The sequence below is a fragment of the Emydura macquarii genome, unplaced genomic scaffold (genome assembly GCF_026122565.2).
Source record: "Emydura macquarii macquarii isolate MOO-44397 ecotype Brisbane River unplaced genomic scaffold, CSIRO-AGI_Emac_v2 contig_2638, whole genome shotgun sequence".
Classification (NCBI taxonomy): Eukaryota; Metazoa; Chordata; order Testudines; family Chelidae; genus Emydura; species Emydura macquarii.
Window position 1 is genome coordinate 11,608 of NW_027132775.1, and position 23,911 is coordinate 35,518.

The 23,911-nt window shown below is 51.8% G+C and overlaps 1 protein-coding gene across 2 annotated transcripts; it reads left to right on the top strand.

Moving 5' to 3' along the window:
- Positions 1–210: 210 nt before the first annotated feature.
- Positions 211–22,980, top strand: LOC137164020 (ciliary microtubule associated protein 1A-like). 2 transcript variants are annotated; one of them, XR_010922903.1, is made up of 8 exons: positions 211–327; positions 3,033–3,173; positions 3,665–3,868; positions 5,966–6,067; positions 7,300–7,421; positions 7,624–7,764; positions 8,107–8,281; positions 22,845–22,980. XR_010922903.1 is itself a non-coding variant. In XM_067564605.1 (7 exons), the coding sequence occupies exons 2-7, from the start codon at positions 3,065–3,067 to the stop codon at positions 8,185–8,187; spliced, it is 759 nt and encodes a 252-aa protein (XP_067420706.1). In that variant the 5' UTR covers positions 211–327; positions 3,033–3,064; the 3' UTR covers positions 8,188–8,295. The 2 variants fall into 2 exon arrangements, 1 of the variants encoding a protein (XP_067420706.1); XM_067564605.1 differs by lacking the exon at positions 22,845–22,980 and having other exon boundaries at positions 8,107–8,295.
- Positions 22,981–23,911: the final 931 nt, after the last annotated feature.

Genomic DNA, 23,911 nt, shown 5'->3' on the forward strand with positions numbered 1-23,911 from the left:
AGGGGCTGTTGGGGCCCCCGGAGGGATACTTTGGGGGCGGGTCCCCCACGTGGGCTCGGGGCGCTGCAGGGGTCCCACCCTGCCAGAGGGTGCCCGGCTCCGTTGCCGGGTGCCGGCGGGGGGGGGGGGGAGTGTGTGGGGGGAGAAGGGGGCGGCGCGGACCGGGCTGCTGGTTGCCGGGAGACGCTGTCAACAATGGGGGGGAGCGGGGTGAATCCCCGCCCGCCGCGGCGCCCGGCTCAGTGCTGCGGCCGCCGGGACACCCCCCGCAGGCTTCCCTCGGGTCCGCCGCGCCGCGCCGCAGGCTTCCCTCGGGTCCGCCGCCAGGTCAGTGTTCCACGCGAGCTGACGCAGCTGGGTTCTATCCTGCCCGCGGCCGGCATCCCGGACTGACCCCCCCCCGAGCCTCCGGGCCCCCAGCTCTATCCCAGACCCCCCCCCCACCAGATCCTCCAGGGTCTCAGATCCCTGCCTCGATCCCCAGGGGTCCCCAACTCCCCACCTGCACCCCCAAATGCCCTGGGGCCCCCAATTCCCTGCCCAGATCCCCAGGAGTCCCCAACTCCCCGCCTGCACCCCCAGATGCCCTGGGGCCCCTAATTCCCTGCCTGGAACCTCTAGATCATGTGGGAGCCCCAGGTCCCTGCCCAGACCCCCTGGAATCCCTGGGGGACCTCACTGCCTGGACTCCCCAGCGCCTGCAGCTCCCTGCCTGGACCCTCTGTGACACCTCCGTGCCTGGACCCCCAGACTCTCCAGGGTCCCAGGGACATCTCCCTACCCACATGCCCTGGGGTTTCCAACTCTCTGACTGTACTTGGCGGCTTCTCTCCCCCCCTCCTCCCCCCAATCCTCGCTGAGCTGGGATTTCCTGCTGGGAGCCCCTCTCTCCAGACTTGTACTGGCTGGGGCTGGGGTGTAACAGGAAAGAGGGGACTTACCTCCGGTGGAGTTCTGCAAAGCCCCTCTGGAGTTCTCTGGAGCACCCAGCCCCTATTTACTACTGACCCCTCCAGCTGGGCTGGTTTGCACTCAGGGCTGGTAACTATGGGAGACGCTTGTCTGTGGCTCAGAGCACACAAGGCAAAAAGGAGATAGACTTCACGGGGGGTTCCGGGGAGGCACCCAAACCCACAGGGGTTCGGGGGCTCTCGGGAGTGGGAGATCCTACATCTCTGGCCCAGCCCAGCTGCTGATCCTCCTGCAAGATTTGCACATCGAGCACTTTTGCCACAGGGTCCAAGTTCTAGGGGACTCGGGGGAGCAGCTGCCTGTTCTGAGCCTCCTTGCCATACAGCGTGTACTGAGCAAACCTCTAGGATCCTAGCCTCTGCAGCTCTCCCGCTGGGGATTGTCCCTTCGGGGGCACTGTCTCTGTATGCCCAGCTTAACCAATATAATTAGAGTAATCCTTTGCCATTCCTAGGTCTCCCAGCCAAAGAGCTCCACGTGCTTTACAAATAGAAATGAAATTAGCCCCTGGGATCAATAGCATAAATGTACTGGGAAACTGAGGCATGGCGACAGGTAGTGAGAGGCACAACCAGAGAGAGAACCTGGGAGGCCACAAGCCCTTCCCTCCCCATCCTCTCCTGAAAGTTTGCATCAACAGCAGCAACTTGCCCAGTCAGCACCACAAAGAGGCCAAGGTGTATGGTCAGCAGCGGCTTTCCTCTAGAAAAATGGGGTGTGCTTTTCCTGTGCTGGGGGCTCTGGAGCTGGGGCTGCCTCATGCCTCTGCTGGCATCAGCGCCCTGCAGCTCTCAGTCATGGTTCTCTAGTGACCCTGGAAGTGAATTTTTCCCTTTGAGCTTCGGCTGACCCTGCCCCGTTTCCTCCCCTGTCAAAATTTCTCTGCAGGTTCATCCAGTGGCACCCACAGCTCACGGGCTGCAGCTGTTTGTTGTCCCTGGCGCCATAGTAACTGGATAAAAGAAAGAGAGAGCGTGTAGAATCTCCGAGGGGCAAAGCGTGCTGGGGCTCCGCCCCGTGAAATCCTTGCAGCTTGGGCGGGTTTAGCTCACTGGCCTTGCTGATCTTGCAGTCCTCTTAGAGCTTCCTGATACTCTGGGTGAGCCTTGGGTGTGAGCATCAGGTGCCCGAGTGCATTGCTGCATGAGCTCCGTACTGATGAACCTCTGCTGAGTTCTGTCGCCGTATCCCAGCATGGCAGCTCCTTGCAGAGCGCCCTTACCTGTGTGTCAGCACCAGTCTCCCAGTCCTGGAGTGTGGTCTCGAATGCAATTAGTTCTGCACTGCTGGGAATGCTAGGAGCAGTCCAGAGAGCCATTAAAAGGGACAAAAAAAGTAGAGAAAAAGGAGGATCCTTCCCTAACATGCTCTGATTCCCAGGCAATCTCTCCTGCCCTGAGTGACTGCCTCTGCAGACCCATTGACTTCCTCTAGGGCCTGAGACTGAGCCCAGAAAACTTCATCCCCCAGGGAGAATTCCTGAGCTAGAGTCGCACGCAGGTGTGAGACAAGGGCAGCAGTGTCACCTTAGTGGGAGCCCCACCAACTCTGCAATACCCCTGGGGTCAGGACCTGGGGGACAGGACCCCTGAGTAGGGGTGCTGCTTCCCCTGCTGCAGTGTGTCGGTGCCTCTGGCTAAAGCTGATTCTCTTCATGAGCTGCGTGTGTGCGCTGCCTCCCGGCTGAAGTGAGACAGGGCCATTCCCATAGCATGGCTCTGCTGATGGCTGGAAATACTGATCCTGGCGCACAGCATCTCAAACAGCCGTGCCAGGAAGGGTCTGTCGTGTCGTTATCCCCACGGTACAGCTGCAGGACTGGAGGCACCCAGAGGTAAAGCCGTCTGCCCAAGGTCATGCAGAGAGTCGGTGGAAGAGCTGGGATGAGATCCCAGGTTGCCTGACTCCCAGTCCTCTGCTCTAACCAGTAGACATGCTGCTATGGTATTAGCTGTTTGTATGCTGCTGCCCCCTACTGGACTGTGACAGGCCAGCATGTGTTTTGCAGGGGGATGGGCACCCAGCCCTCCCCCTAACTAGGGTGCTTTGTCTCCTTTCAGCCCCAGCTCTGGGCTAGCGCCAGGGATCCAGCATGTCTGCCGACGTCTGGGTGGGAACGTGGAGACCCCACCGGCCTAGAGGGCCCATCGCTGCTCTCTACAGCAGTCCCGGGCCCAAGTACGGGCTCCCCACAAACGTAGGTGAGAGAGAGCGTCAGCGAGGAGCCGGCCAGGCCAGCAGAATGGGGAGCTCCCCAGGTTATGCGGCACCATGGGGCGGGATGGCCCGGGGCTCCCCGGCAGCATCACGGAGAGAGGGTGACAAGTGCCTGCTGGCAGTTCCCCGTGCATGCCCAGTGCTCTGCATTGGGGGCGCTCTCCTCACGCAGCTGAATGAGGCTGCTCACCCATCCCTGAGCTCTTCCCACAGGCGCCCCTCACTGTGCCACCCACAGGGCTTGCACCAAGGGATCTTTGACTTCTCCCCCACTCACTGTTTCCGATGTGGCTCTTCCTACACCCCACGGTCTGTGCCGAGGAAGCTCTCACCTCCCCCTGGCCCTCTCAGGTCTGTGTGGGGGTCTGTGCCTGCCCCAGTGTGGAGGGACCTCTGCCGTGCCCTGGGTTTGGGGGCTCTCACAGTCTGGCCAATGCCCTTGGTGCCCTGGCTCTATCTCTCCTCCCTGTTACAGGTTTCCCCCGTCATGACCCGTCCCGCTACCGAGCCCCTGCATACAGCTTTGGCATCCGCCGCCTCCATCTGCAGGATGAATGCTCTCCGGGGCCTAAGTACAGTGTGCCAGCCAAGATGACTATGAAGGGCAAAGATGGGATCCCTGCCTACTCCATCTATGGCCGCCCCAAGGACTTGATGCCTTTCCTGACCCCAGGGCCAGGTCAGTCTTTCCCCTTCTCACTTGCTGTTTTGACCGGCTGGGGCTTGATGTGCAGATGTCTTCAACAGAAAATGTCAGCACAAGGTTGTTCCTTCCAGTCTGTGCTCCAGGGCTCTGGCCAATCCAGGTGTGATCATCCCAAGTGATGGGGCGCACTGTAAAGCCGATTTTTTTAAAAGGCTTCAGAGGCGATCCTGACAATTACATGCCAGTAAGCCTGATTTCAGTCCTAGGCAAACTGGTTAAAACTATGGTAAAGAAAGGAATTATCAGACACATAGACGGGCACGATTTGTTGGGGGAAAAGTCAACATGACTTTGGTAAAGGGAAATCATGCCCCACCAATCTATTAGAATTCTTTGAGAGGAGTCAACAAACATGTGGACAAGGGTGATGCAGTGTAGTTGGATTTTCAGAAAGCCTTTGGTAAGGTCCCTCACTAAAGGCTCATAAGAAAAGTAAGCAGTTGTTGGTTAAGAGGGAAGGTCTTCTCCTGGATCAGGAACTGGTTAAAAAATAGGAAACAAAAGATAAGGATAAATGGTCAGTTTTCACAGTGGACAGAGGTAAGTAGTGAGGTCCCCCAGGGGTCTGTACTGGGACCAGTACTGTTCAGCATATTCATAAATGATCTGGAAAAAAATAAGCTGTGAGGTGGCAAAGTTTGCAGATGATACAAAATTACTCAAGTTAGTTAAGTCCAAAGTAGACTGCAAAAGTTACAAAGGGATCTCACCAAACTGGGCAACAAAATGGCAAATTAAATTTCATGTTGATAAATGCAAAATAAAGCACATTGGAAAACAATCCCAACTATAGGTACAAAATGATAGAGTCTAAATTAGCTCAAGAAAGAGATCTTGGAGTCATCGTGGCTAGTTCTCTGAAAACATCTGTTCAATGTGCAGAGGCAATCAAAAAAGCAAACAGAGTATTAGGAACCATTAAGAAAGGGGTAAATAATAAGACAGAAAATATCATAGTGCCACAATATAAATCCATGGCATACCCACACCTTGGATCCTATGTGCAGTTCTGGTCACATCATCTAAAAAAAAGATATATTAGAATTGGAAAAGGTACAGAGAAGGGTAACAGAAATGAGGAGTAGTCTGAAACAGCTTCCATATGAGGAGAGGTTAAAAAGACTGAGACTGTTTAGCTTGGAAAAGAGATGACTAAGGGCAGGTATGATAGATGTCTATAAAATCATGACTGGTGTGGAAAAGTGACTAAGGAAGTGTTATTTACCCCTTCATATAACACAAGAATCAGAGGTCACCAGATGAACTTAATAGGCAGCAGGTTTAAAATAAACAAAAGGAAGTACTTTGTCACACAATGCACAATTAACCTGTGGAACTCCATGCCAGGGGATGTTGTGAAGGCTAGTAGTATAACCGGGTTCAGAAAAGAAGTAGATAAGTTCCTGGAGGACAGGCCCATCAGTGGCTATTAACCAAGATGGTCAGGGATGCAATGCCATGCTCTGGCTGTCCCTAATGTCTAGATGCTGGGAGAGGATGACAGGGGATGGATCACTCAGAATTGCCTGGCTCTGTTCGTTCGCTCTGAAGCGTTTGGTATCAGCCACTGTCAGAAGACAGGACACTGGGCTGGATGCACCATTGCTCTGACCCAGTCTGGCCTTTCTCGCATTCTTACGTTACTCTGGAGAGCTGATTCCTCAGCGCTATAGATCTCGCTGCCAAGGACTGGTCCTGAGAGGCAGCCTAAATTTCCTTTTTGTTAATTCAATCCCATTCTTCCTAATCCCCCCGCACTTCGTGTACCCTCTTTACTAATCCCCCCCTCCCCCCCCCGCCAGCCTGGGCTTCACACCCTTCTGATCTTTGCAGACTCCTATGTAGAGCGCAGGGGTTGCTCTAGGGAGCAGGGCAGAAACACTAGTTGTGTGGCAGGTCCCAGCTGCTCCATCCCTAGCCACTCCCACAAGAGGGCGCTGTGGGGAGCGGGGCAGGAGCGTTTGCTATCTGGGAGCTCCCCGCTGCTCCAGTCCAGGGTCTGCCAATCGGAGGGGTACGGGGCGAGCCCCTTCTGTCCATGCTCTGATATTACCTGCCTCTTTGTTCCAGGTCGATACAGTCCAGAGAAGGCAGGGAAATGGGCCTATCGCTCCGCGCCCATCTACTCGCTCGCCTCACGCACGAAGGAGTTTGCGAATGATCAGACGCCAGGTAGGCGAGCACTGCACAGATGGCCAGCCAGCAATGTGCCCAGGCGCAAATCAGTGCGGGATGGTGAGGCGGTGCGGGTGAGGGGTGTGTTGGGGCGGTGGGGGTTGGGGGTGGTTGAGGGTTGTTGGGGCGGTGGGGGTTGGGGGTGGGGGGTGTTGGGGCGGTGAGGGTTGGGGCGGGGGGTGGTTGAGGGTTGTTGGGGCGGTGGGGGTTGGGGGTGTGTTGGGGCGGTGAGGGTTGGGGGTGGTTGAGGGTTGTTGGGGTGGTGGGGGTTGGGGGTGTGTTGGGGCGGTGAGGGTTGGGGGTGATTGAGGGTTGTGGGGGGGCTGAGGCTGCCGGTGGGATGTTGGGGGGTGGAATGACTTGTGTGGGCTGTGGGGGTGGGATGGAGGATGTTGGGGGGAGTGGGATTGCGAGCCAGGATGTTGGAGAGGATGGGGCAAGTGGGGTATGTTGGGGGCTGGTGCCAGTGGGGCTAAGGTGTTGGGGGCTGTGCTGTGGGAGGTGCATGGTAGGGCCGCTGGGTTGTGTGGGTGGGGTCAGGATAAGTGGGAGCTGGTGAGGGGCTGTTGGGGCACATGTCGGTTGGGAGGCGCATTCAAGGGTCTGTGTGGGGTGGGAGGGGGATTCGGGGGCTGTGTGGAGTGGGGGGCCCTTTGCTGTCTGGTTTATGGGAGGTGGGGGCCCCTATTTCCATAGCACCAAGGTCCCAGCGTTCCTCGGGCTGGGCCTGACTCTAGCCATCGAGGGGCCGGGTCGTGTGGCTTTGAGGGAAACCCGGACGCCTGAGTCCCATGGCAGGAAGAGGAGACTCCAGCCCCAGCTGCCCACTGGGGGGCAGGCAGAGGGTCTCTCTGGCGCCCGTCCTGCCCATCGGAGGCAGCAGCTCAGCTGGCTGCTGGTGCCCCTTGGCGAGCGACCTGCCCGGCGTAGGCAGGGGCACGTGCGACCCTCCAGCGGATTTACATGTAAAACCCGCCCGGCCCAGGTGCTGGGGGGGCACATAGGTTCAAACCCCCCAGTCCGGATGCTAGCAGTGTCACCCCCCGGCAGCCCGCACCCTCCACTGAGCCCTGCCACGCCCCATCTCGCCTCACTCCTGCCCTCGCCCTCCACGGAGCCTGTCCCCCCTCCGGCTGGAGCTGCCCTGGCAGAGATTTCTGAGTTGCCGGCAGCGGTGTTTGAATGTCAGTTCTGACCCCCACTGACCCCCCCTCTTCTCCCCTTCCCAGGCCCTGCCGCCTACGGGCTCCCCCCGATGATTGGGCCCAAGGTTGTCAACAAGAGCTCTGCCCCCAACTACTCCCTCCTGGGGCGCAGCTTGATTGGCAGCTTCTGTGAAGACCTGAGCAAGGTGAGAGGCAGCCGCTGAGCTGGGGGAGGAAAGGGGGACGCAGGCAGAAGGGGGGGTGAAAGAAGGGGCTTGCAGCTCACATCTGGGGGGGGAGAGGCAAGATTCAGGATGCTTGCAGAGTGGCGGCTCAGCCTGCTTTGTGGGGGGGGCGCCTCTGGGGGGTGGCCTGTAGGTGACCGAGCTCCGCTCTCCTTGTGTGCAGACGCCAGGGCCCTGTAACTATCGCGTGGTGGAGCCCAGCATTTATAAGAGCCGGGCCCCACAGTACAGCATGCTCGCCCGCAACATGCTTCCTGGGGACAACACGCAGAAACCCGGGCCCGGGGCACACAGCCCGGAGAAGGTGAGGAGGGAGCTGCAGGGCGGGACAGGGGGGAGGCATGGGATCACAAGAGCTGTTGTGGAGAGACAGTCCTGGCACTTACACAGCATGTGTGTGTGTGGGGGGGGAAGAAGGGGCGCTGTGCTGACATGGTGTGTGGTGACGCACTGTGTGTGTGTGTGTGTGTGTGTGTGTGTGTGTGGTGGGGGAGCCGAAGGGCTCCTGCAGGATTGCAGTGGTGGGGAGTTGAGCTCCGATGAGGGGGACGCGCGTGTGTTTGCAATGCGGAAGCCAGGCTCTCTGCAGGGTGACAGCCGGCCCAGGAGCTGAGCTCTCCGTGTGTTCTGCTCCCTCTCCCTGCAGTACGTCCAGCACCACGGCCAGACCTTTGGGATCCGCCACTCCGACTACCTGGCTCCCCTCATCGTGGACGTGCTGGACTAAGCAGAGCGGCGGGCGTGGCGGGCCGTGGGCGAGCGGGACGGGCTAGGCCAGAATCGTGCACTTGAACACGTTTGCTCTCCTAACACGCTGTCCGGTCGGTCACCTTTGGCGAGTCAGCCTCCAGCCCAGGGAGCCCCGGGGAGCGTGGGACTGGGTGCCTTGCAGCAGACAGTGGAGCCAGAGCAGGCCGTAGGGGGAGCGCTGAGCTTCAGAGGAGGAGGCAGGGGAAGGGGGCGAGGAGAGATTGGGCTGCCTGCAGCGTCCTCAGCAGGCCTGGCTCACTTGTACTAGACCCAGCACCGTGGGAGCCCCCCTCACGTTCTGTCACTCCTGGGGGGCAGAGCCATTCGCAATGCTGGAGGCCTCTCTGCGTCCCCTTCCTGTGCCGAGGATGGAGCTAATCCCCCGTGGGGAGGCTTCGGAGCATGGGGAGGCTCACCTAGCCCCGCGCGCTTGGCCTCTCTCCTGGGGCCTCTGGCCAACAGTTCCCACGCGAACCTCCAACTTGTCTGGCTCCTTGCCCAATGCTTTTTGCCTGTCAGGGAGTGAGGCTGTGCTCCAGGGCTCTGTCCAGCTTAGCAATGAGCTTCCCACCCATCCCCTGGCTGGCCAGATCCCTCTCCCTACTCCCCAGCATCCCTCCTCCCCGCCCCAGCTCAGCACTCCACTCCCATCCTGCTCCATCCCTGTCACCTGACCTCTGCCACGAAGTCTTTCCAGACCCTCGGCCTGCATTTCCCTCTCCTCCCTTTGAGCCCATTCCTCCTTATCACACTCCCTTTATCATGCAGATTTCTCTCCCTGCTCTCAGGCTGCCCCTGAGCCATCCATTAGCCAGCCTAGGCAGGGTTAGTGCTTTCAGCCTGCACACACAGCTCAGTGCCCCTCGGCCCCCTCCGCAAGGTAGCTGCTCTTATTTGAGCACCCTCCAATGTGTTGACACCTTTCTGACGTTCAGATACCGGGACATGCGCAGAGAGGGCCCCTGCCTGCATTGGGATGAGAAGCCCAGAGCTGAATGTTTCCCTGCTGGGCCCCGTTCATAAGTCCCTGTCTCGTTCTGGTTTCCATTTCCAGAACCTTTCCTGTTTTCCTTGGGAAAGGCGAAGGATCCCACGGCGGCATGCTGGACAGGCTGTGCTCCTGCTGCCGCCACTCAGGATAGAACTGGGGTCCTCCTGCTCCAAAAACACAGACCCCACCCATTTGGGCGACTGGCAAATCTCCTATGGCTGTCTGTGTGATAGGGCTCATAACACACTGTTGTGCAGTTCTGATTCTGTCCACTAGAGGACAGTGCTTTCTCTCTCTTTCTCTCTGTCACAGACACACTATAGCTAGTTCATTACTGTCAGTATTTATACCCAGATGTGGTCAGGATAAACACATCCTCAGCTCTGTAGGGAAATTAAACACAAGAACACCCTCCAGGCGTGGCATAAACCACCTTGGGGGCTCTGGGGAGGGAGGATCTTCTCTGATTTGCTGAGTAGTGGAGTTACATAGGCCTAGATGTTAACGAACAGACGGCTCTGGCTGGAGCTTCATTTAGTCTAAGGAAGTTGTAAATATCACAAGTGAGTGGACTCCCACCCCTTCCCTGGGAGACCATTCCCCAGCCTCATAGAGTCTTAGATATTAAGGCCAGAAGGGACCATTATGATCATCCAGTCTGACTTCCTGTATAACACGAGCTAGGGAAACTGACACAGTCATTTCTGCATCAAGCCCAGAACTTCTGATTGAGCTAGTGCATATCTTTTAGAAGATATCCAGGCTTGAGCCACCGCGACCCTAGCTCAGTTGTTCCACTGATTAGTTGCCTTCCTGGGAAAACAGAGCATCTTATTTCTAGTCTAACTGTGGCTGCCTTCAGGTTCTGCCTTTGTCTGCGAGCTTAAAGAACCTTCTGCAGTCTGCAATCTCTTCCCCGTGTAGGTACCTGTAGACCATCATCAAGTCCTCTCTTAACCTACCCTTGGATAAACTCAAGAATGCGTTTCCTTAGCTTCTCACTATAAGACAAGGTTGTCCAGAGCTCAGAGCCTTTTCGTGGCTCTTTTCTGAACCTTCTCCAATTTTTCAACGTCCTTTTTGAAGGGCAGACACCAGCTCTGAACACAACATTCACTAGTGTAGTGATGTCGTGACTGTGCCTGCCGTGGGGTCAGTTCCCTGCCGCCTCAGCCGTGGGCAACACAAGTCCCCCCCGCTCAGTTTACGCAGGCTCCACTGTCCCTCTGCAGGTTATCAATAGGCACACCCCAACCTCCGAGCCCTCCAAGTGGCTGTCTGGAGTGGCCCAGCCCTTCTCCACTGCACCCTCGCACACTCCACCACTCCCGAAGAAACAGCACATCCTGACTTAGCAATTCCACCTGAGACCGCTGCACCGCTTGACACACAGCCCTTTGGCATGTTAAGGGTGAAAACAAGGAGAGTTTATTTAACAAAGAGATTCAAATGGTAGCAGATAGCAACACTGGAAACAAATGGTTACAGATAAAATAAAAGCATCATCCACATTCTAAAACTTGGACGTATTTAACTAAGGTTTCCACCCAAAATCCTTGCAGTGTTTTGCATTCCGGCCTAGCTGTCCACCTTTTTTCAAGAGGAAGCCATGCATTCAGCTTGTCTTCTTGGTGAACATGCAGGGGGTGACCCCTCCCCCAGATATACTCTGAAGCTCCATTGTCCTTACTCATAAATAGAGGACCGCCCTGCTGGCTGTTTTTTTCCTCTGTGCCTCTTTCTTGTCGATTTCACAAGGTCTTGATTTGCATTCAGCTCAGTCTCCTTTGTGAAATGGACAATACACAATACCCACATGACAGGCCTCCTTTGTGAACTGGATAATACACAACACCCAGTACAGGAGTACACAATGATCAGCCGGAGAGAGAAAGCGACGCGTCTCTTCCCTCCTGCCTGACAGGAGTATGCCCTTTTGGGTGACCTGCCTTAACTCCCAGACCTTAAGAACAGAACTTCCAGTACAGATACATGAATCCACAAACAATATGTGTTCGTACATTATGCAGCAGTTATGATGAACTGTGGACTCTTGGCTCTGGGCAGAGACCTCATACCACCTTTGGTAAACTTGCCCAAGGTCAGATGTATACATGTTATCCCTGTAAAACGCCATGCACCCCTGGGCCTGCTGAGGGTCCTGGGTCACACCTCACCCCTTACAGTGACACTGTTGACTCTGCCACCGGCTAATCTGTATGCGTCCGCTTGGAACTTTTGCCCGGAAAGTGCTTCTGCCACCGCATTTTCTTTGCCTTTCATATGTCCAATTTCCATATCACATTCCTGCAGCAGTGCTGTGCTCCAGTGTATCAGTCTGGGGTTGGTCCCTTTTGTCCTGTGTAGCCATATGAAGGGCGAATGGTTTGGTAGGACCTCCCTTGGAAACTTATTCCACTACTCAACTATCCTCAGAGTTAGAAAGTTTTCCTTAATATCTCACCTAAATCTCCCTTGCTGCAGATTAAGCTTGTATTGTCCAGGAGAGAGCTGGGCAGGCCAGGACATACATTCCTGGGGGGAAAGCTAAGGGTGTTGGGGTAACTCTGCAGTATAAACAAGGCGGGTCAGAGCCGAGCTGTGGCTAGCTGCAGCTCACACACAGACTAAGCTGGAAGCGACTTACAGGCCAGTGTAAAGGGCACTCCAGGTTAACGGGCAGGGTGCCACAGCTACTCACTGTGTCCTGGGTATGTCACACTCATGGCTTTGTCCTATGTAGACACCATTACAATAGGAAACACCCAGGGGCTTTTTGACTCGGTAATTACCCCAATTTCAAGATCGCTTCCTGAATGTGTTACTGCATTTCCCGTTTAGCCTGGTACGCTCTGCTAGGAACAGGGCAGGGCTCTGCAGTTCCGATGGCATGTTCAATCCTGTCAGTTAAACCTGCCCAGCTGGGAAAAAAGCCTGTTTGTGGTGCTTTAAAAGAGCTGACGTTCCCTGCTTTGTGGTTGGCTTTAAACCCTCCCCAAACTCAGTGCTTTCCAGGGGATTCTCTGCCCTACTTTCCCCAACCCGCTCAATTAAAGGTTTCCTCATTAGCACAACAAATCCAATTTACTGCCATCTCCCTTTCAAGCTAAGCTTTTAATCTATGGATTTGCACTGTTCTTCTGCCGCTGGGCGTGCTGACATCATGTCTGTGATTGCATTCACTCTTCCAGTCACCTCAAAAGGTCCTTCCCAATAATCCTGCATTTTGGTTTTTCGTCACTGGGATCAGCCCGACCACAAAATCACCAGTGTCAAACGATCTTTCCCCACTATGCCGTTCATACCAAACTTGCTGAGTTTCCCGACATTTTTCAGTGGTCTGTTGCACTGAATTCATCATAACCTGTAAATTCTCCTTAAAACAAATGACATATGGGCTGTCCTGCTTCCTCAGTGCTGCCCACCCAAGGGCCTCAAATCAAGTCCACCTACCCTGACTCCCATACAGGAGATCAAAGGGGGCAAAGCCAGTAGATTCTTGGGGAACACTTCTGCACGCGTAGAGCAAATAATGAAGCAACACGTCCCAGTCATTCTTATGCCTGGAGACACACATTCTTAGCATAGCTTTTAAAGTTCCTGTTGTGGGGTGCCTACCCCACACAGACATAGAAAGGGTTAATCATGCCCTGTCCCAGAAAGAGCAATCTAGGTGAGTCCACCAAATAGCCCAGAAAGGCTACGTGAAGCACAGCCAGTCAAGGAGGAGTTGCACGGAACAACCAATCCAGGCCTGGCAGGCTCAGACAAAAGGGATGGACTGCCTCTCTGGTGGGCTGTAAGAACCTTGGCCAGAGCGGTGACTGGCTGCTGGGACTGAGCAGCTGTGGGATTGCACCCTCAGCAAGTTTTGCCGATGACACTAAGCTAGGGGGCGTGCTAGATACGCTGGAGGGCAGGGCTAGGATAAGGCGTGACCTAGACAAATGGAAGGATTGGACCAAAAGAAATCCGATGAGGTTCCACAAGGATAAGTGCAGAGTCCTGCACCTAGGACAGAAGAATCCCAGGCACAGCTACAGACTGGGGACCAACGAGCTAGGCAGCAGTTCTGCAGAAAAGGACCTGGGGGTTACAGTGGACAAGAAGCTGGACATGAGACAACAGTGTGCCCTTATTGCCAAGAAGGCTAATAGCATATTGGGCTGCATTAGCAGGAGCACAGCCAGCAGATCGAGGGAAGTGATTTTATTCCCCTCTATTCGGCATTGGTGAGGCCGCATTTGGAGTATTGTGTCCAAATTTGCCCTCCCCCCAAAAAAAGGATATGGACAAGTTGGAGAGTCCAGCGGAGGGCAAAAAAAATTATAAGGGGGCTGGAGTACAAGACTTATGAGGAACTGGGCTTGTTTAGTCTGCAGAAGAGAAGAGTGAGGGGGGATTTGATAGCAGCCTTCAACTACCTCAAAGGGGGTTCCAGGGAGGATGGAGCTAGGCTGTTCTCAGTGGTGGCAGATGACAAAACAAGGAGCAACGGTCTCAAGTTGCAGGGCGGGAGGTCTAGGTTGGATATTAGGAAAAAGTTTTTCACTAGGCGGGTGGTGAAGCACTGGAATGGGTTACCTAGGGAGGTGGTGGAATCTCCATCCTTAGAGGTTTTGAAGGCCCGGCTTGACAAAGCCCTGGCTGGGGTGATTGAGTTGGGGTTGGTCCTGCTTTGAGCAGGGGGTTGAAGTAGATGACCTCCTGAGGTCCCTTCCAAGCCTCATCCTCTATGATTCTGTGAGGTCCCTGAGGTGAGGTTGCAGAAGGTGCTGGGGCCATGGGGAACTGGCCCAGGGAAATCGAGCAGCATTGACAGAGGTTACAGAGCGGCAGCAGGAGATTGCTACTCTGACAGGAGATTGCTATTTACAGAGTCTCTGGGCCGAGGCCCGGAGTAATGGGTAGGCCTGGGTTCCCCCGCACTCGCCACTGCAGAAGGGCTGGACTGTGGGACAGAGATACAAATGGGGAAGCACCAATGACAACTAGCCAGAGGGCTGAGGCTGCTGCAATTCCGGGGGCTGAGGAAGGAGCCGAAGGCGCTAGCAGAGGCAGAGGGCCAACAAGCACAGCGCAGACATGGGCGTCGGCCTCGAGCTAGTCCCCAGAACAACCAGGAGGAGGTTGCAACAAGGGCCACGCCCCGTGACTGTCCCATTAAATCTTCTCACGACCCCCGTGAGTTTCTGGGTGATGCGGAGCAGCCTTTCGTACCTTACGCCACATAATTCCCATAACAGGAGAGGCTACAGACATGACAATCTACTCTGCTAAAAATGGTGAATAAATCTGTAGCGACTCTTAAGCCTATTCCAGAGCTTAACTACCCTCATAGTTCACAAGTTTTTTTCCTAATATCTAACCTAAAGCTCCCCCTCTGCAGATTAAGCCCATTACTTCTTGTCCTACCTTCAGTGGACCTGGAGGGCAATTGATCCCCATCTGTAGTGTTCGTAATATATCTCGGTGGCGGAATGGAGCAAACGGACAAAATGAGTCAAAGTTAGCTTGTTTATTAACTGAGGTAGTGAAAAAGACAGGTCACTGGCAGCCTTCTGCAATAGTACCACAGAAGTCCCAGTAAGCGTCCTAATACAAAGAGTAAAATACAGGCACAATCTATCATAAGAGCAAAAAGAAATGTATGACACATAGAAGTGGGCATTTTACCCCCAGGCAGCCTCATCTACATCGCAACATTGCCACAAAATTTCTAGCACTATTGCCCGTACCAAAAAGAGTATGAGGAGGCTACCAGCCACATAAAAGGTATAAAGTAACATTTGGCAGGTAGACACATGCATTTTTCACTGGGGGAAAATGCCCACAATTATTATTGTTATTGTTGTTAATTGAACAGCAGCAACACTTAGCAAACCACAGGGCAAGGAAGAAGCCCGCCAAGAGAACACCCACTGCGATATACTCCTGAGGACCCATCAGTCTAGGAGAGGTGGGCCAAGAGGGCTTACAAGCACGTCTAGTCCTACCTAAGCGGGAAGGAAGGCGCTTACCAATGCAAGAACGAGGAGGCCCATGTTTCGTTCTGATAAGCGAGTGGCGACCAGGGAACCGTCCTGCCCGAGGCATCCGCTAGCGCTTCCACGGATCCACAGAGAGTCTCTCGGGAGGAGGGGGCTACCAGGCCTTCTTATACCCTTTTTACCATCACTGGGATAGATGACGTATATCTCAATCCCTACAGGGATTGGGCCTTATCTTATGTTCCATTAGTCTATTGGTGGTTAATTAGGGACTTCTTGGAATAAGGTGACATTAGTTGTTTACCTCAAAAAGGTTAGTCTTAATGCTGATACTACTTAACTTTATTGCTAAAACAGTGATTATTCTGCTGACCAAGCGTCAGCAGATTTATATTTTCGTCTCAGGGACTTTCCAGGCCTTATGGCTGTTCCTCTTTCAGGCCGGGGCCTTTAGAGAGCAGCTTCTGGGCCTGGCTCCTGAAAGGCCTGAACTCTTGCTGTGTTTGCTATCAGAGCTCATGACTGCCCTCAGAGCCTCACTCTTGTCAAACTAAGCTGATTCCGCGTTACAAAGTCTTGCGCGCCCTAACACCATCCTCTGTATAAGATCCCTTAACAGGTTCCTCCCTTGGTCTTCTTTTCCCCAGGCTAACCATGCCCATATTTTTATCCTTTCCTCAGAGGTCAGGTTCTAAACCTTGTATCGCTTTTGTTGCTCCTCTGGGTTCTCTCCAATTTCTCCACCTCTTTCCTCAACTGTACTGCTCACAGTTGGACCCAGCTCTCCAGCTGTCAAGAAGAGTGGGAGAATTACCTCCTGTGTTTCACATTGTTAGTCCACCCAGAATGGGATTAGCCTTTTCTGCAGCTGCGTCACATCGCTGGCTCACATTCGACTGGTGAGTCACTAGAACCCCCAGCTCCTTTTCAGCAATGCTGCCAGCTAGCCAGTTATGGCCCATTTTGTAGTTGTCCTGTGGCGCTGGTAAGCCAAGTGCCACCTCTGGCCAAAGCACCAGCTGGGAACTGACAAACTCACAGCTGGAAGCCAGGCCAATTCACTGTGTGTAAGTATAAATCAAAGTGACTGCTAAAGGTATAGAATGTATTTGGTGTGTAAACGTCATGACAACTAACGGGATGCTGCCTGCATTGTTTTCACTTCTCTGTACGCTGTTAGAATGTAATAGCAAATATCGACCTTGGATATACCCTGTAACTAAATAACCCCTCAAAGGAGACAGAAGCCTTGTGCAACGCAAACAAAGAGCTCAACAGGAAAGTGCTAAGTCTTGCCCATTGGAAGGCATGTGTTCATTGTACGTGATGAGCAGAGATCAAAGATCCAAAATGCATCTCTCTCCCGCTCTCTCTGCCAGCAAAGAAAGAGCCCATGTGAGTAGTCACTCTGCCAGCTTGTGGTCTGGGAGAAGAAGCTATAAGTATGGACGCAAGGAAAAATTCTTCATCGCTGGCCTGTTTGGCTTCAAACAGACAGAATAACTGAATGAGAAGAAGAGCTACTCTGGGGAGCCCTAAAGGACTTTTGGGAACCTGGCAGTTTACTACATCTCTGCTCCTACCTTTTGGAATTATAGCCCGTGCCTCACCTGTACAGATACCTTTTACCTGCGTTAACCTCTCAATACCTTTCATTCCTTTAGATAATGAACCTGGAGTTAGTTTACAGTAGAATTGGCTGCCAGTCTGGGCTTTGGTCTGAGATCTGGGATGCAAATTGACCCGGTGAGGGACTGGACTCTTGGGCCTGGGTGCAACCGGCGCATTCTGGGATTTTTGCTGTAAGTGACCATTGATCACATAGGCCAGCTTGCCTGGGCGGCAAGACAGACTGGAATGTCTTAAGCAGTGGTTTTCAACCTGCCAGCTGCTGCCCACCCAATCAGCAAACTGCTGCGGCCCATTTGACATTTTCAGGGCTGTAACCAGTGTGGGGTGGGGGGAGAACCTGCCCTGGGTTCAGAGCCAGCAATGGGGGGGGGGCAGTGCCAAAATGGGGGCAGTGCAGGATAGGACCAGGAGGCCAGGGTGCTCTAGGGCTGCTGCAGCGGCCTGGCAGGGTGGGCTGCACATCTGAGCTACCTGCAGCAGAGGTAGGAGATCAGCAGACACGGGAAGGGGGGGCGCAGAGGGCTAGGGCCACAGGGGGCATGGGGAGTGGGTGCAGGGGGCTAGGGCCTTGGGAATGGGGGTGCAGCCAATTCATGAGGGGCAGACTCTAAGTGTGGGCCCTGGTGGCATAACACAGAGAGTGCTGCATATGTGACCCACAATGGTAAATAGGCTGAGAATCACTGCTCCACGGGGACGGTCTGTGATTCCATGCTAAGACGATTGTACTCCTGGGGAGTTCACACTTGGGATGGGGTTGGTGAAATCTAATTCTAGAACAAAGCAGCAGCCCTGCCCTGCCTTTTCACAGTCCGCCCTACGGATGGCACTCACGGCCATGAGTCTCTCCACACAGTGTGACACGTGCCCTTGACTTTTCTTCCTAAGTGAAGTTCTTTGCACTTGTCTTTACCTTTCTCCTGTTGCCCTCTCTTAGTAAGCGTCTGGCTTTACCGGCCAAGACTGTCTCTTTCAAAAGTCAGCTGTGAGCCTAAGACCAGAGTCAGATAAGAGTATTATCCTAAACATGCCTGTGGCTCATACAGATAATTGGGGCATTTGCCACTCTGTCTCAGCTATAGGGAAATCTGTGTAAATGCAAACCATCCGGAGACTCAGTTCTCCTCATATTTCACCAATGGACGTACGTTTAGGGCAGGGGTTCTGACAACAACATTTTTGGTGGCCTCAGAGTGCAGCCACCAACCCTTGCTGGTGACTGTTCTGACCAACCTGTCTCAGTCTCCCTGCCTCACATGGCAGTTCCTGATTCCTAGCCTCTGAATTTGGGGCTCTTTGATTTTCATTCAAAAGGGTGTTTTGCATTCCCTTTGCTTTTACAAACCTTCCTTTGCAAAGCTCAAGGGACAGATGTTGAGCCAGAATGCATCAGTGCAGCTCTCTAAACTTCAATGATGTTCAGCGTCTTAACATTGAGGAAAGGCATTTTATCCTGCCCAGGTTAGAGGTAATCTTGTCGGGAGTGTATTTTCCATTTTAAAGATCATCCTGATTATGGCTGAAAACTTTTCTGTTGGAGATGGGTCTTGCAGAATGTCCTAGGTTGGTCAGACTTGGAATTAATCCAGTCTCATCCCACAGCAATCTGAACACTGAAGAAGTTCTCCTTAACTCTGTCTGTCTTGTCCTGCTTCCTTTTCTGTATTAGCTGAAGTATCTCACAAGACTCACTTCTCTTGGCTGCTCATGGATGGAGATGGAGTAGCTGATGTTTCCCATTGATTTCACTGTACGTTAGATCTATGCAGCTGGGGGGCGGGGGTGGAGGTACAGAGTCTGTACAGAAAGATACACTCTAAACAAGATACTTTCTAACCCGAGATGGATAAAGGGTCTTCCTTCAATCTGAAGTTGCTGGATCTGTGTTCTTTTGCACTGCTTAGCATCTACTCTTACATATCAAAATAGATATAAATGGGAACTGCAAAGGCATATTGAACGAAAATCACAGAGCCCCAATTTCGGAGGCTAGGAATCACGAACTGAGCACTGGAATGACATCTGCACCCTTGACATGCATTTTTTCAATTAATCTGATCTTCACTATTGGAACATCTTATGCCAGTAAAAAGTTGTTGCTGCCACACACCTCTGTGGCCATATAAAACTTGATGAGTGTCGTGAAGTGCTTTGAAATGCTTAGGTCAGAGGAAGCCTCAGACAATCCACCGTGAAAGTTATAATTCTACCTGTTTGACATGGGGGCACATTAAAGTGAAGGTCAGACAGGGAGTGATTGATTGACACATACAGAAATAAGCCCCAAAAGCTAGGACTATTCATGCCAGATACTAATCTCTGTCTCCTTAACCCTACTGGACACTTACCATGCATGCTTTCTAAATAGATCACTAACCTGAGACTAAATCTTAGACAGGCTCCTTCTGGGAATATATCTTATATTATTGAGATTTCTTTCTGGAACTTTAAATATCTTCTGATCTAAGTGTGACCAATGATCAACCATCATGAGTCTTGCTGTGCACTTTAACTCCATTTATTTGATGGTCTTGGTTCCGTGGTGGATATTTACACTTGAACAAACCTAAATTGCCTTATAGCAACATTTTTCTCTTTCAATTCTGTCTTGAGATTTTTATTCCTACATTGCACATGAGGAAGCGTGAAAGGTACACACTTGTAATTCCGTTTGATCATTATAATCCTCAAGTATAAGGAAAGCAATGTTAAAGAGAGAATCTACCCTACACTTCCTTTCACAAACCTGAAAGAATTCATTCCTCTTGGGTTCCTCTGACCCCTTAGAGAGAAGTGTTTCCAAGAAATGAAAAAGTAGCACACACAGTGCACTTGGTGACTTCATCCCAATGGGTGCTATGATTTAAAGCATGTTTTTGATGCTTGAATTATATTTTGAGATTTAGAATACTACTGCACTCATGAAAACTGAGAGACGTACAATTCCTTTGAAGTATTATCCTCACATATAAAGACACGGTTAAAGTGGATCACTACTTTAGCCACTTTTTTATTGCTGATGCCTTAGATCAAAGGATGCAAACATTTCGTAAGAAGACAAGTTACCAACATTCTCTTGTATGACAGTGTAAAAGGGATCAACCTATTGCTCAGCCTGTGGTTGGAGGAGTTAGGAGTACCGGGTTGTATTTCTGTTTCTGAAACTGACCCGAGTAACCTTAACATCAGTGTACCTCTTTTTCTATTCCTGTCAAACACAGAGAGTTAAACTTAGAAGTTCTTCAGTGCTCTCAGGACTCAAGATTTCAAAACTCAGGACTCAAGATTTCAAAGCTCCTGGTATTACACACATGCAAACGGTTGTATTCTCTGAGTATTAATCAACTGTTGGGATTAGATGCCTCTGCGCTGAGTAATAGAGTCACTCTGAAAAAAATGGAAGTCAAGATCTCGTGTGTCATTCCGCAAATCAGCTCATGATTAAAAGCCACACAATTTGGGCCTCTTTCCTTTGAACTCAAATGTAGTGTTGTAATGGTATTTTTTAAAAATTATTTATATTGGAAAATGTAGGTGCTCTCCTGATGTAAATCAGCAAAGTTGCTTCAGCTTCAAAGAGGTTCAAGGCATTAAACTCAAAAGAAGACACTTAACGCCATCTGCCCTATCTATGGAGCCCATACTTTCAGGTGTCATTTACACTTTCGACCCTTGTGTCCAGCAGGAATGTTTCTGCAACATGCACTATGGCTGCTAATATTTTCTGTCAAATCTCATCCTACAGCCATCACCTCCTTCACCAAGAATGTGGGATTTTCGTCTCCCCTAAGCACCTGCTTGGGCTTAGTCAGCTACATCATCTTACAAGACCTCAGTTTCTTTGCTGTTCGTGGATGGACAGTTTCTGACAGAGTACAGGTTCCAAGACTTAATTCAAAACTTTTCTGCAAAACGGCGCTGCTTCTTTTAACTCTCTGCCATCCCTCCTCCTGACCCATGAGCAAATCTGCTGTAGGCAGCCCTTTGAGACAGCACTGGTGACCCAAGTGCAGGCCCATTGTTAGGTCACATTTTAATCACCGTAGGGTGAAATTCACCCCTGGGCAGAGGGCCACCACAGAGACCCATGCTTCACTTATGTCCCTGCTAAGACCTAGTTTGAAAAGTCAAAGTGGGACTAAAGATGTCCATAGCATCAGTACTATCCTCCGCCAAAGGGTGAATTTCAGACTTAGGGTCCTGATAGGAAACACACTGGAGGTAATGGAATGATTCCCATTGATTTCAAAGGGAATAGGATGTGACCCGTTGGGGATGAAATTGGTGAGAAGGCAGAAAAATGATTCCCTCCTTCCTAGCAGGTTTAGAATTAACTGCCCACTGCCCCTCTCCACAGTCTGCATAAACTGAAAGGACTGAACTGAATTCCTGTTCATGACGACCAGTTGTGCTATTGATGCCGCTGTGAATCACCTTCACATTCATCCTCATGGGAGCACCAAGAAAGTCAGTTCAATGACACGAGGAATGCAGTTGGTCCATGCAATTTGAAGATGAAAGAAAGCTGAAGAGTGAGACATGCATGTAATGCCCACTGAGGCTGAGACTAGCCCAATCATCACAAACCCTGAGGAAAACAGCTGAGTTCAAAGGAGAATTTACCAAAGCAATTGAGTTTATTTGGTAACTTTTTAGGACCTCCTCCACAAATGGCATCGCGGCTCCTCCAGGCAGTCCTAGGAACCGTATAAAAGAGCTCACGACTCAGGGCTCTTCTAAACACTTCTCTGGACTTCATCTCTTTGCTGAACTGGGTAAGTCCAATTCAACTCTCTCTCTTTTCAACCCTACTGGATTCAGAATTTGAAGAAAATTCAGGAAAAACATATGCAACTGGGAAACATATTTCCTATGAATTGGAAATAGAATTAGGGCATTTAAATCTTTTCTGTAATTTTTGAAAATCCATTAGGCATTTTTCCCTTAGCTAGAATAGGAAGAAACTTTCCCAGGTTTGGCCAGAATGGCCAATTCAGAGGTCTTCTACTTTATCCTGAAGCAGCTGTTAAACACTCCTCACTATTGGAGACAGGAGACTGGATTAAAATGACAACTGGTGAGATCCAGTCAAGCAGTTCCTATAATCTTCTGAGCAAAAACACCCATTCAAGATGCTTCTCCTCAGATGGTGTAATTAAGTGTCACTGCATGGAAATCAGTGGACCTGAGCACCTTTTACACCAGCTGAGAATCTTTTCCTCATTGATTTGTTTGGAGAAAAGCACACTTCTCTTCTTCCTCGGCAAGTATTGGTGACTCCCACAGCTTTGAAAACCCAAAAGCCACATTCCCGTACAAGACTCAAGTGGTTTGCTTTAAAAGGCTAAATCCTCAAAGGAAAGGATATGATTATCATGATCCCAGCCATGTTCTCTTTGAGAAATGTCTGTAATAGACACAGAATCCCAGGTGTCTAACGCAGAAAGTGTTACACTTATTTCAGTCAGGGATTTTCAGACAGACAGTCACTGAAGCTACGGTACACTGATGGCGGCAAAGTCGCCGCCGTCAGATCGATTTCTCTGGATCGACTGAGCGGTCAGTGAAGACCCACTCAGTCGATCCTGAAATCGACGTACTAAGACCACCTTTGCAAGTGGCATAGCGCTGCGTCGACGGGAAAGCGGTTCCTGTCGGCTCATTACAGTGAAGACTGCGCGCAGAAGACAAGCAGAGAAGTCAACGGGAGTTACGCAGGTTTTTTGTGTAGCTTGCGTAACTCCCGTCGACTGCCACCGAATCTCGGAGGTAAGTGTAGACAGGGCCTGAGAGAGGTTCAAACAGGCCGCTGCGGAGGGAAGTTTAGTGCAAGTGGAGAAAAGGCGCAGCAAGCATAAATAGGAATAAATAGATAGCTACAAAAATGGACACTCAGTCCATTCCACCTCTCTCTCTCAGGCCTCATGCAGACCTCACTACAATAGTAACGGAGCAATGAAGTCATTTGTCCACAGGGACTTGTGCCTTCTTTTGATTCTATTCCCTGCTGTTGTGTTTCAGGCTTACCTCCATCCCAGAAAGATGACTTTCTCCAGCCTCTGCTATCCAGAATGCGGGGTGGCCCGGCCCGCTCCAGTTTCTGGCACCTGCAACGAGCCGTGCGTTAGGCAGTGCCCTGACTCCGAAGTGGTGATCAGACCCTCCCCGGTTGCCGTGACCTTCCCAGGACCAATTATGAGCACTTTCCCTCAGCACAGCGGAGTGGGAGCTGTAGGAGCACCTGTGGTCGGACCCGGTTTCGGCGGTTCCTTTGGTCTGGGGGGCTATGGAGGCCATTATGGAGGATTGTACGGTTTGGGGGGATTCGGTGGTTATCTGGGGGGTTACGGTTTAGGGGGATTCGGTGGTTACGGAGGCCGTTACGGTTATGGGGGATTAGGTGGTTATCTGGGGGGTTGTGGATACGGGGGATCATGGGGTTACCCAGGCCATTATGGGTATGGGGGAGTATGTGGAACTGGGGTGTCTTGCCATAGGTACCTCAGTGGAAGCTGTAGGCCATGTTAAACCCAGCAGGACTAGCTGTGGGAAAAGAAAGAACCAGGAAATGAACAGCAAGATACAGATTCACACCTGACCTTTTGGGCGTGGCTTTCAGAAGTGCTGTGCAAACATGGCTTCATCTGAGCTCAGTGTGAGCTGTGTGTGCTCTGCCCTTGGTCCGATAGCCAGGCTGCATTTCTAATGTTACGCTTTGCAACGCTTTCTACCAATGAGTTCCCAATCTTGTGCTGATTCCCTTTTTCACCCGTGGGCCCATTCTGACTTACACTCAGGCTCTTTACACTAACCCAACAGTGGGAAGGTAAATGAGGCCTTAAGATGGGCATCAGTTACATTCATGATCACTTTACGTCCCTTTACTTTAAAGGGGAGAGAGAGACCTTGCTGTGAAGGAGATTAAGACCCTGTATGTTCTGTCCATCAATCCTCACCTTTAGTGTCTCATTTTGGCCTTTGCTACAGCAAATGTTTAATGCAGAAGCTTCGTAGTCCTCTGCTTCTATTTTGCTTTCTTCCATTTTCTACCAACTGGAGTAAAATAAGGCTCTTGAAATACTTGCAAA